Below are 12,938 nucleotides of genomic sequence, written 5' to 3' on the forward strand. Positions count from 1 at the left end.
GCGCTTCGCGCGATTAGGCAAGCAAAGCTGACTCACTAAACCTCCCCCACCGTAGATGACAGGTAGCGGTAAACAGCGTGAAGCATGAGGGGGGTCTGGGTGGCGAAGCCCCCCAGAAGTTCGGTTTATCACCTCATGGGGGGCCCAAGACCAACGTTTTGGGGGGGGGCCTGACGAAGTGCTGTTACGGCCCTGATTGTAGTAATTGACCGCTATCTTTGCTCAAGATTGCAATCCTTATAAGCCTGTTAACTGCAAGAAACGATGGGGACAATGTAAAGGCTTTGGCGCGTCTTCGAGCCGTATTGAAGTAATCGTTTCTCCTGCAATGCACGGCGGAAGATGCAATCTCAGAACACAAACAGGTAAGATACTATGCAAATTACGCTTATGGCTGTACACAATTCCCCCAACTTTCCTGATGTTATGACGTCATAATGCGTGACACTAAGGTACTCGATTCTGCCCAGCCCTAATTACGCCTTCAACTAGGAAGATGCGTAGTTGGACAATAGACAAACGTTCTGCTGTCACGAGGGCAGAGATGAGCGGATTTGAAATTTCTATGTCCTAATCCAATCCAAATCCGAACCTTCAAATCCAAATCCAAATCCTAATCCATAACTTTTTCATATTCAAGTTCATGTCCAATCCTAATCCGATTCCAACTGGAAATTCAGAAAAAATACTAATTTATGCAATGGAGGGATTCGAAAATTTTCTTTCACAACCAACGATTCACTTGATTCAAGATAACTTAGTAACCATAGGTGCATTAATAACTGATCTGAATAAAGTTTGTCGCCATTCGCCACACGACATATCAATCTCCCGGAAAATAGGTAAATCCAACCCAAATCCTAATCCGTTCCGAAAAAAATGTCTAATCCAAATCCAATCCAAATCCGACAAAATTTCACAAATCCTGTTTTTTCAAAACCTAATCCTAATCCATGCTCATCTCTGCACGAGGGTGCTCCGAAATGACAAATAGGCCTACTATTTTCTCGCACGGTATCATCTCGCATGGGTGCTGCACAAGTCAGCAATTTCTTAGGCTGTCTTCAGTATTCGAGATCAGGATTGTAGGTTAGGGCAATTGAAAAACAAATTAAAATTTTTGCTGGTATTGGATAAAATTATTAGGTTGACAAAAAATATGTTGCACACCAAATCATATTATGAGTTGAGTTTGTGCCTTGACCTCCACGGAACCTTAGCTCAGGTATAGCCTACTTCTATAGTGTTCCACACCGGTTAAGAACCATAGGTATAACTACGAAGCAAGACACACGAGGAAGTAATATGTGGCGCTAATTGCCGGTCCTATACAATAAGAATCAAATACTGGTACCAATAAGCGCCACCATAACTGAGTGGTAACGGAGACTGAACGGATTTAGGTTGTAACAAACAGCAGCCTGTCGACTGCACCAAAGAGTGGGGCGAATGCATCGGCGACGGACCTTCGTCGTTTCGTGATGAGGTGAAAGTGATGGCTGAAAAGTTTGGCGGAGAATGCGAGCTTGGAAGACAGTTCGGTGAGCGATTTTAGCGTTCTGGATTATGCTGATTTGGTGACGACGTATTTGATTGATTGGTGCGCAATTCGTTAATCATTTAGAGGAGGGATGGACAAACTTTCTAGTTCGCGGGCCGCATTCAAAATCTGAATCCAAACGCGGGACGCACTATATAAAATTGGCATTATAACCAACACGCAATGTTGGTATTTGACTTAATAGTGAGAATGTGAAAATAATGTGTGTGTATGTATATTAGGGCTGTTCAAAAATAACTTTTTTTCCTGAATCTTGCTGGTTACTTGATTAAATCGTTAGGTTGCCTTAAAAAACGACGCATACCAAATTTGAATTCATTCCGACAAATATTCGCGGGTTACGTAGAGTTTGAAAATTTTGGATTTGCCCAAAAACGCAAAAAAAAATTTTTCTCAAATTTTTTTGCCAACCCCATGAAATTGTTGGGCTGTCTTCAAAAACTATGCAAAACAAATTTGACTCAATTCCAAGCCGTAGAAGCGGAGTTATTCCAGTTTTTCGGTGATAATTCTTGGATTATCCACCAATCAAGGATAATCCCAGAATTATCGAATAAAAACTGAAATAACTCCGGTTCTACAGCTTGGAATTGAGTCAAATTTGTTTTGCATAGTTTTTGAAGACAGCCCAACAATTTCATGGGGTTGGCAAAAAAATTTGAGAAAAATTTTTTTTTGCGTTTTTGGGCAAATCCAAAATTTTCAAACTCTACGTAACCCGCGAATATTTGTCGGAATGAATTCAAATTTGGTATGCGTCGTTTTTTAAGGCAACCTAACGATTTAATCAAGTAACCAGCAAGATTCAGGAAAAAAAGTTATTTTTGAACAGCCCTAATGTATATATTTAAAAGAAACCAAACATTGAGTTGATAATGACGTACACGCGTCAGAAATATTGACGAGATTTTATAAGCTGGTCGACCTCAACAACCAATTTGGCAACACTAGTGATGAAAGTCGGTATTCCGATTCTTAGAAGAGCGTGGGAATTAGTGGCAATGGTAATTTTGCGTTGTCGCGTAGTGCATTTCGCAGCGGCTTGTTTGCGTCTTGTGGACGAATACAGATGACATGTAAAGAGCTTCTTGGAGGTACAGAACTTCAATATACAATTGAATAGTATAGCCAAATTTTCAGATAGCGATTCAATCCGACAATGTCCAAGAAGTGAACGTAGTGTTGTTGCTGAGAAATTGTTGTTATTCTAAGTCACTTTCTTCGCCGAAGGAAATGTTTTATGAATTGTTACAATTTTGAAAGTGGCCACCTCCGATAAACTGCTGGCAAATTTGACTACGTCAGTATTTATTACAACTATCGTCATTCGTCATGTGATTGAATGAAAGAGTTGAGCGCGTATTAGGGATGGTGTGAACTTGAGGTTCACGTTCGCTTATATTCCCTTGCAAGTCCTCGTCGAAATTGTCGGCAAAGCGACGAAAGATATTGATTTTATGGGATTATTATATCATTTGATGGCCCCAGTTGATACATTTGGCGACGTTTAAAACCACTTCATTGTACTTCAGCATTGTGGCATAATGTGGCCCGAGTCGTCGTTGGGTATCGTGTACATTATAGGCTATCACTTCACTGAAATGAAGGGTAGGAATTAGCAAAACGACGTCCCGTGACGTCATGAGGTTCACGTTCGCGTTCACACAGAACCTTTCAAAAAGGTTCGCGTTCACACGAACCTGAACCTTTCAGAGGTTCACACCATCCCTAGCGCGTATACCTGTGCGTTCGCTTAATAAGTATATAAAAATTGTATACGCATCATCACTACCAATCAAACGACGATCACTCACTCTCTGGTAGAATTTGACAGCTATATAATTCTAGCTGTCTTATAGTTAGTCTAATTAGCAAGAAATGCCTGTAATCTAATTCCGATCGAATTTGTGAAATGTTGCTCTGCTCTCACTATAATTCGTCCAATTTCTGGATTTCCTGGAAATGCTACTGGGAAACGAGTGAATCTCGTTGGACAGACATTTGCCATTCTCGTGCTTGCGAGAAGGAACTATATGATTTGTGGATTTGATATGAACTGTACCTCATTCAATGTCCTTGTTTTCGCAAATTCAGTAATTCTAATTCTAATCTTAGTTGTAAAACCTGCGTAGTTATAATTCTAATTCTAATCTAGTTTAAAAATATATGTGTAGATATAAGTCTAATTCTCATTTAATTTGAAAAAAAAAACTGTATATAGCTTTAATTCAAATTTTAATCTAATTTGGAAAACACTGCGTAGTTATAATTCTAGTTCTAGTCTAATTTGAAAAATAACTTTGTAGGTATAACTCTAATTCTAATCCAATGTGAAAAAGTTGAAATTTTCTCGATAGGCAAGTCTGTATGAGCGGATTCTGTATTATAACTGGAAATTTCCCACAGGTTGCAACCCATACAAGCCAGTCAACTGCAAGAAACGCTGGGGTCCGTGTCGTGGTGTCGGACCTCAATCCGAACAGAAGCAAGTCGTGGTCGATCCCGCTGAGCACGGGGGCAGATGCGTTTTGAGGACTAGAAAGGGTAAGGAGAAATTACACCGAAGATGTGAAGCGTTTAGGTACCGGTGTAAATACTGCATAGTGCACATGCAGGTTTTTGCAAACTTGTCATGCATACTAATCATTTAGCAGCGTTATAGGTTGACACGTCATGTCAACAAGTGGAAGTTTATGACTGCAGCCATAGTCTTTTCAGTCCAGTATACTTATAGTCCTCCGCAGGGAATACGTTGTATTGATTGTATTATTCACGAGGTGGCGTAACGGTAGGGTTACCATATTTTGGGAATCTGACAAGAGTACAATTTCTCAAAATTTTCAGACTTACAATACCGTATCAAAATCCGAGTTTGCAGTTACTTGACAAAAAATAAGGTCGTCTTTCTGTCTCAACTCCCGAAAGAACCGCCGGACCGTTACTTAAATACTGATTTCCTGTATCTCAGTCCAAATTTCACACAAACTTTTCAAAAAAGAGGACAAATTCTCAAAAAAGAGGACATTCGAGCGTCCTCCGAGGACACTTTCAAAAAAGAGAACAAATCCTCATAAAAGAGGACGTATGGTAACCCTATACGTAACGGTACAGCGTCCGGCTTCTTAGTCGGTAGGTCGTGGGCTCGATCCACGGCGGCTCAGACCAAAGACACGATCCGGGGCCTATACGACACTTAGCGAGAAGCGAAACAAAAACAAACACTGAGTCAATCGAGATGTCTGTTTCTTGAGCGTCGGCCTCTTATATCCTGCAAGTGTGATGTGCCGTATCAGACCGATAGTATCCGACCCCGCCTGATCTGGAAATCTGGTATCCGTGACCTCCTAGCCTGACGCTCCCGAGATACCATGGAGGGGTGATGCAAGACTTATAAAGGCTTACAAGGATATTTATGTACCTTTTTTGTCCAGCTATACGGATGGAACATATGCACATATCATTCACCCATGGCATGCGTATGACCATATCATGTGTAAGTAACCCTATATCGTGATTAGGCGTATATTCCGCAAAAACATCAAGGACAAACATATAAAACGTCTCATTCCTATTTGTATGAGCACTGTTAACGAAAACATCGGTTTCCCACTGCCAAAACACTGTGAAGGGCTGTCGTATATTTTCAGGGTGCAATCCGTTCAAGCCGGTCGATTGTACCAAGAAGTGGGGCGATTGTACAGGCGTGGGTCCTCTCTCCACACGCAGAGAGGTGGTTGTCACAAAAGCGCGCAATGGCGGGAAATGCGTACTACGAACTGAGCGAGGTGGAGATCATATCATCTCATCTTATGCTTCATGCTAGAAGTTTTTACGCTTGGGCTAATTCGGCTAACCCCAAATTTACGCTTATAGTCACAAAAAAATGTATCACATTACACATATCATACAGAATCCTGGTACACCAAAGGAAAGGCGCATTAGGATTGGTGTGGATGTGAGCTTCACGTCTGCTTTCTGTGTGTGAACTTCGGAAGTTTGGAGGTTCGCGTTCGCAAACGAACCTTAGGTTCTACACCGTGAACCCTTTTTGTATATTACAATTTTTCACGTCATTATAACATCTTTGGCTGAAATCATTTCCATTTAAACTTTGACCCACTCTTTGTATGGCGCCTGCAGAATGAAAAGAAATTCAGCACTAGACGAGTATAAACCCTGCTCTTTTCAAATAATGTGATGTTCTTTGTTAGAAAAGTTTGTTACAAATATTCAGCATTCCCGATCCTGACTATGTAGTGGCTCTCTGCTACAATATGGCATATAAATATCACCGACATGTTGATCTATTTCTTCTAATTTATATGTATAGGCTGCAACGATCCCAAAATCCCGGTCGAATGCCTGAAGAAATGGGGAGAATGCGTTGGAAAAGGGCCCACGTCTTTTCGCGATCAGGAAGTCGTGGTCGACGCTGAAAATGGCGGAGAATGTGTCATCGAACGGGAATTTGGTGAGATTCCGTGTAAATATAAACGTGTCACACACCGATAGAACCCAGAGGGGATCAGCAACGAAGTACTTCTACTTTTTCGGAGTTCATTTTGCGCATTTATATGCACTATTTACTCAGTCTTCCTATTTCATAATTGCCACTTACACTGTTAAGTTTTTCAGACAAAAAAGCAAGTACTTTTTACACTTTTGAATTTGAAAAGTATGCAGTAGTTCTGGATTATGTTTGCATCGCTTTCAAGAATGAAATTTCCATAAGAAACGCTCCCATTAGACCGCGTATTGCGGTAATTGAATATGTATTTTTATCTTCGAACGTTGTACCTATATTTGTATAGTGTTGTTAGTCATTTTGATGCAGTCGCGAGACGCATCTCGCAATTTCAAATGTATCCACCTCTGGTTTACTGCTAAAAGCATGTCAAACCTCATTGAATCTGCCTTTTGCAACTGCTTTGTTGAATATTTCTTGAACTTTCCATTTTCTTCTTCCAATTGAAGTATACAGCTTTGGTATGCTTTGGAAGTACTACTTCTACTACTACTACTTGTAATGGAGCAGTAACCCTGACTACTTTCATCACCTCTGGCAACGTCTTACCACTAGGTTACATATTGCGCTAACCAGCACTGCGACAATGAATGAGAAGTAAAATTCGGCCACGCATGGAAGTGCTATGACCATTGCTTGAAAGAATATGTTCCGTCCTCGCTAGTAAATACTATGATATTTCCAATTCTCTACTATAGTTGCCGACGATTAGCCATGACGAGTGTCACTCGAAGGTCAAATTTCAATATGAATACGTTATTCAATTGGATATGGAAGTTCTATAGCTCCGTGAGCCTCTTCAAATGTCTTGTCAATGCTAACGGTATACCTGTTTTCGGCTAGGCTGCAATAAAGCCGTGGATTGCGTCAAGAAATGGGGGCCGTGCATAACGCGGGGAGATTTCTCTTACCGAATGGAAACCATTGACGTCGAAGCGAAGGATGGCGGAGAAGAATGTTCGAATTTCCAGACAGAGATAGGCAAGCTACATTTCTATATTGTAATTTCAGTCCGATGATTTAAGTCCGATGATCTATAAAGTCAATTAGCGCGTTTGTGAGGATTTAACAACCCAGGACTAAGAAAACCGATTGATCGCAGCCCATAAACTTGGAAATTATTCTCATGATTTAGCAAACCGGAACAAACTACAGATAAAGTCAGCTATGAGCAACTGCGTAACAGCGGTACTCGCAAATATTTTTGATAATGACCGTGACGATTGTCTCGTAGAGGTAATGGCTTCGCTCACCAATCAACCAATTATGCACGCACAATTGAAGAGCGATGTATCTGTATTATGTAGGCCTAATCCAGTTCGTCACTGTACTATACCGTACTGATGCCACAGATATCATCGCATGCACCACTTGATTACAACCCCGGGATTCTCATCGCGCGTAACCTTATCAAACTTTATGCTTGCGGATTAGCAGTTTTTAATCACACGATTAGCATTCTTCCGGATCAGCTAACTTTATCATCTCCGCCTAAAATGGGTCGCGATTAGCGGTTTTTAATCACACAATTAGCATTCTACGGAATCAGCTAACTTTATTATCTCCGCTCTAAGGTGTGCCTGTGCAGTGTACAGTTGCGCACGACCTCATCGAAACATTACACAACACACGACCTAGCCTAATATTGACTTTCTATCCCTATCATCTCTTCTAAATTCGCACATTGTGCTATTACATAAATTGCTTGCCTGCCGTCTTGGTATAGTAATTATTTACGGCTGGCATCATAAATTAGGTTGTCCGAGTGAATGCTAAATCCTTTAATACAGAGGTTCGCAACCTTTTTCGACTCGTCGAGCCTTTATCAAGCTCGACACAAATTTTCGCCCCTCCCCCTATTTACGGGTCCGGAAAAGAGGACATAAAAACGGTGAATTTATTGCGCTCCGCGCGATTTAGCTCTAATTCGTGGTTATTGTTCTGCGTATGGGGGGGCGTGTCTAGAAAAGTTTGAGAACCACTGTTCTAAGATTTTCGCCTCCTATCGCCCCTTGGTATTTTCGCCCCTTGTTTCTCAAAATCACCCACTCGGGGAGGGGGGCGATATTGCCCGCGTTCGGAACCGCTGGTCTAACAAAAACTTTTCGGCTCATGAAGTTGGATAAGATTTCGCGCAAGGATTATCTCGAGCCGTCTGGCGAAACTTTTAATCCGACGAAGTAAGTTGCCGCAATTATAGTTTTTATGCAGACTATCGAATGTAAACATGGAATGACAACGACTGATTTTGCAACTTCGTTCCGCTTTGCTGAGGCTTTATTTGGAAATGTTTCGCGGCAGCGACTGACGGATTTTGGCGATCTAAAAGTTATCTTCAAGAGCGCAGAATTTACTATATCTGGTATTGATCAAAAGCTATACTGTCGCACTGATTCCAAAAATATAAATTAAAATATGGACTCCGGACTTTGACGAAAAATCACCCTCAACATGTAAAATCTGCATCGTTCAGAACAATCTGATGGCCGCAAAACAATAACCATGACAACGATACGTTGCGGCTCTCCGATTGTTCGGACAATGCCGATATTTCAGACTTGGAGAGCGAATTACGGGTGTTTCAGTGCCTGATTATATCTTAATTTACATTTTCGGAATCGGTGCGATAGCAGCTTTCGATTAAGACCAGATTCAGTAAATTCTGCGCTCTGGAAGATAACTCTTGGATTGCCAGAAATCCTACAGTCGCTGCTGCAAAACAATTCTTAATAAAGCCTCAGTGAAGTGGAACTATAGATTACTAACCTACGGATAGATACGCAGGTCCCGTCGCTACGCTCCGGCAAGCAGTTACACTTGTTGCTGAGCAATCTAAAAGCAGCATAATTGGTGGTGTTATAGTTCGCGACCCGAGGGCTGAAATTTAATGAAACTGGTCTTAATCGAGAGCTACTGCCGCACTGATTCCAAAAATACAAATTAAAATCTTGACGGCGATATGGAACCACCTCAAAACAGCCCTCAAAATCCGAAAATCGGCATTGTTCCAACAATGGCACCACCGCAACACGATTAACGTAACAATTGCAATTTCATCAAGCGATCGTTCAGAACAATGCCGATTTTCATATTTCAGGGGATGTTTTGACGTGGTTCCCTTTCCCCGACAAGATTTTAATTTGTATTCTCAGAATCAGTGCGACAGTAGCTCTCAATTAAGACCAGTTTCATTAAATTTCACTCCTCGGGTCGCAAGTTATAACACCACCAAATATGCCGCTTTTAGATTGCTCAGCAACAAGTGTAACTGCTTGCCGGAGCGTAACGACGGGACCTGCGTATCTATCCGTAGGTTAGTAATCTATAGTGGAACGAAGCTGCAAAATCGGTCGTTGCCATTCCATGTCAACATTCGACAATCACACGATTAGCATTCTCCCAGACATGCAAACTTTGCGATCTCTGTCCTTGGTGCTTGTTTATATCATATGGGATTGCAAGTGAACTAGGTTACTGCCAACATTAACCGGTAGCAGTTTTGACATGTCTTCAATATCGCTACTTATACTTGTAAATGAGTACACAACTGAAATATAGGCCTTCTACGTTCTTAGCGAAAAGAGTCTGTATTCACAGTCAAAGGACCGAAAAGGGTGGTAGACGAAAATATAACTCATAATTATATCGCGGTCATGAATCATGCGTGCCTGCGTAGTTTGGGTTAAAATGTTGTTGAAAATATAGTTGGCGGTACTGAACTTGAGTATTGCTTTCACAACTACATTCATTGCAGTAAAGAAATTTCTACCTCGAAGACTTTTCGTGTGCCCATTATCGAGAGTTAACGGCACAATAACAAGCATACAGAAATAGATTCAAATGAAAACCAAATTGGCAAAGTATGACGTGTAATACATTAATAAAAAAATGAACGCTAGGCAAAGTCAGCTGTACCGGTAGTTATAACTAGGGCTGGGCAAAATGATTCGAGTACTCGAATCTGAATCGAGTAGTAATTTTAATGATTCGAGTCGAGTAGTAAAAGACGATTTTTCCGAGTACTGAAATTATACGGTCCTCGCAAGTCGCAATTGAAAGTTAATTTACTGACGAGAATTATAGTTTTGATACTATTTTCCACTGAGGAAGCCGTGAAACCTTGATTGGTCGTGTTTGAGCATACCAGGCACAGTTTAAAGCTACGAACGTTACTGGAAATAACACATTTCCGAAGTCTTTATCATCCAACAAAATTGTTAAGAAGTGCAATGAAATCGGTATGGTCGAAAAAATACCAAAGTATCTTTAATGTGATGGATAACAGGCATTACGTTCTTTGTGGTGGCATAAAGGGTTCATATTTGGACTTCGACATAGTACATCCTGTTGTGACGTCATAATGAGTGATACTCGATTACTCGACTCGAAGCATATTACGTGATTCAGAATCGAATCATTCAGGCACTCGATTTTGCCCAGCCCTAGTTATAACAAGAGACGAGAGAAAATAAACTTATACAATACACTAGTGGTTCTTAACCTTTTTTGCTCCAGCGCCCCCTTTCGAAAGTTTCCGTGGTCTGCCGCCCCCTATTTTAGTACCATTTGGTTCGAGCCCGATTTACACATCCCGAATTCACCTCTGCGATTGGCAATACGGGGAAGTTGATTGTATTATGCTTTGTTTTATTGTTTTGTTTGACTTTTGCTCACATAGAATTTAGTACTGTAATTTAGTCACAACACTAAACAATACGATCCTCCGTGATACGGCGAATAAATATTCTGACGATTTAATTTTGTCGTATGGTTTCTAAATGAGTATATTAATCATTCATCAAGGGTTAATCATTTTCGCCAAACAGCTTTAAAGCATCTTTAATGTACAAAGGGCTCGCACTCTCAAAAGTGGAACACTGCCTCTTCGATTTTGACACGTCGTGCGCTGCAGGATACAATATAGCTAGTTCGAAACATTTTGTTGAAACTAGCCCTAACAAGCGTGACGGGACTGTTTTAACGGGGAATTTGTGATCCCAAAGTATACGTGCAATTCATTCAACATCAATCATAATAACACACTTCAAACATTGTCGGAATATATTTCGCGCGGAGCGCGACGAAAAATTTCGAGAGTTGACAGATTTTGTCAAATGTTAATTTGCAATGAGAACTCGTTAATCATATCTCCCTATGCCATCGATACTTCGATTTTTTTCAGCGCCCCCCATATCGCCCCCTAAGCATTTCCGCCCCCTTCAAAATCAAAATCGTCCCTTGAGGGGCGATGGGGATAAGGTTAAGAACCACTGCAATACACGGAAGACAACACACAGACATATTGCGGTACATATTAATGGAGAATTTTAAGATTGTATAGAAACTCCTTCTGTTGTTCTCGATTTATATCACGGTTATGCTTTCGTGTGTCATAGGTGTATATTCCCACCCGTATATCAGGGGTGGTACACGGGTCCGAATGCACGCACAGTCTTGGGATGTTCAAAAATGACTTTTATTCGGGTTCCGGGGATTCACTGATTAAATTGTTAGATTGCCTAAAAAAACGCTACACACCAAATTTGGCTCAATGCCAACCAGTAGAAACCGACGCAGAGCCAATTGAAAATCTTGAAATTATTTAAAAAGAATTAAAATTTTGCTAATAAATTCAAAAATTTCAATTGACTCTGCCTCGGCTTCTACTGATTGGAATTGATCCGTTTTGGTGTGCAGCGTATTTTTAGGCAACCTAACAATTTCATCAATGACACCCCGTAATCCGAAAAAAAGTTATTTTTGAACAACTCTAATACACATTATTTTCGTTAAGAGCGTTCTTCTACTTGATTACGAACGACTACTATACTTTGATCACTTTTGACTAAACCCGAATATACAACAGTCATGATCCAAGACATGAGACCCAGATCATTATTCAGTGTCATTATTGGTAATTGTTATTGTTATCAAGTTATGGCGCTTATAACAGCTAAGGTCTTGTGCACAGCAAGCTAAATATTTTCAACAATTACGCAAGCAAATTGTTTACTTCGTAAAGGAATATAACATATCTATTCACAATATTAAGGTATCATGGTCAATAATTATATACGTGGTCTTTGTGCAAATGGAGCTGCGGGCCCAATGATTCGAGTACTTGAATCTGAATCGAGCATCAGTTTTAAAGTTCATCAACAATCAAACGGTCCGTGCGATGATTCGTATATCTCATGTGGCGCTTTGGCGAAAAAGGTTAGCCCCCCTTGTTGTAAAATACACGTGTCATTCAATAGGTTGTCCGGATCTGAAGACACTCTCACCCGGGCCTTAAAAGACGTAGCAAACCTTCATGACATCAATGTTCTTGCCTTAGGCTGTGTCGAGGCCGACCTGGACGACACGAAGGGCAAAAAAATCGGCAGTCTCCTTCTCGAGAATTTCTTCATGGCGTCGACGGAGGGAGACCAGCCAGTAACAGCGGGGCAGAGATCACTCGTTCCCATCCCGGGAATATTCGGTGGCGACGCGAGCCGCGAGAAAAACTGTACCGAGATCAAGGACGGGAACGTGACGTTAGCTGTGGGCTGCGACGACGTTGATATTGATCAGGATGTTGTTACGGAGGAGAGTAAACTGCCGACTAGGTCTGGGGAGAAGAAACCGGTTTTTCTGTCGTCTAGGAGAAAACGGAACACGAGCCCGGTAAGTAGGTTATAGAACAGACCTGGGCAAAGTGCGGCGCGCGGAGCTATTTGTTTGCGCCCCGCGAATAGTTGCTTGGAATTAAAAACATAAAACCTACTTTTGAATGTTGCTGCATGGACTAAAACCACAGGCTGTATAAACTGTATAAACTGAACAGGAAATTCGTTTACTTTGAAGGCTGTC

The 12,938-nt window shown here is 41.1% G+C and overlaps 1 protein-coding gene across 1 annotated transcript in view; it reads left to right on the top strand.

Annotated features, from left to right (window-relative positions):
- The window catches only part of LOC145443397 (uncharacterized), a 32,125-nt gene that overhangs the window by 10,417 nt on the left and 8,770 nt on the right, over positions 1-12,938 (top strand). The window contains exons 7-13 of the mRNA XM_080321369.1: positions 228-365; positions 1,404-1,541; positions 3,968-4,105; positions 5,209-5,346; positions 5,892-6,032; positions 6,930-7,103; positions 12,139-12,752. Coding sequence (XP_080177495.1) covers positions 228-365; positions 1,404-1,541; positions 3,968-4,105; positions 5,209-5,346; positions 5,892-6,032; positions 6,930-7,103; positions 12,139-12,752 — 1,481 coding nt within the window. The remainder of the gene's footprint in view (positions 1-227; positions 366-1,403; positions 1,542-3,967; positions 4,106-5,208; positions 5,347-5,891; positions 6,033-6,929; positions 7,104-12,138; positions 12,753-12,938) is intronic.

Source organism: Botryllus schlosseri, chromosome 7 (genome assembly GCF_051294905.1).
Source record: "Botryllus schlosseri isolate E-star chromosome 7, Bs_hap1, whole genome shotgun sequence".
NCBI lineage: Eukaryota > Metazoa > Chordata > Ascidiacea > Stolidobranchia > Styelidae > Botryllus > Botryllus schlosseri.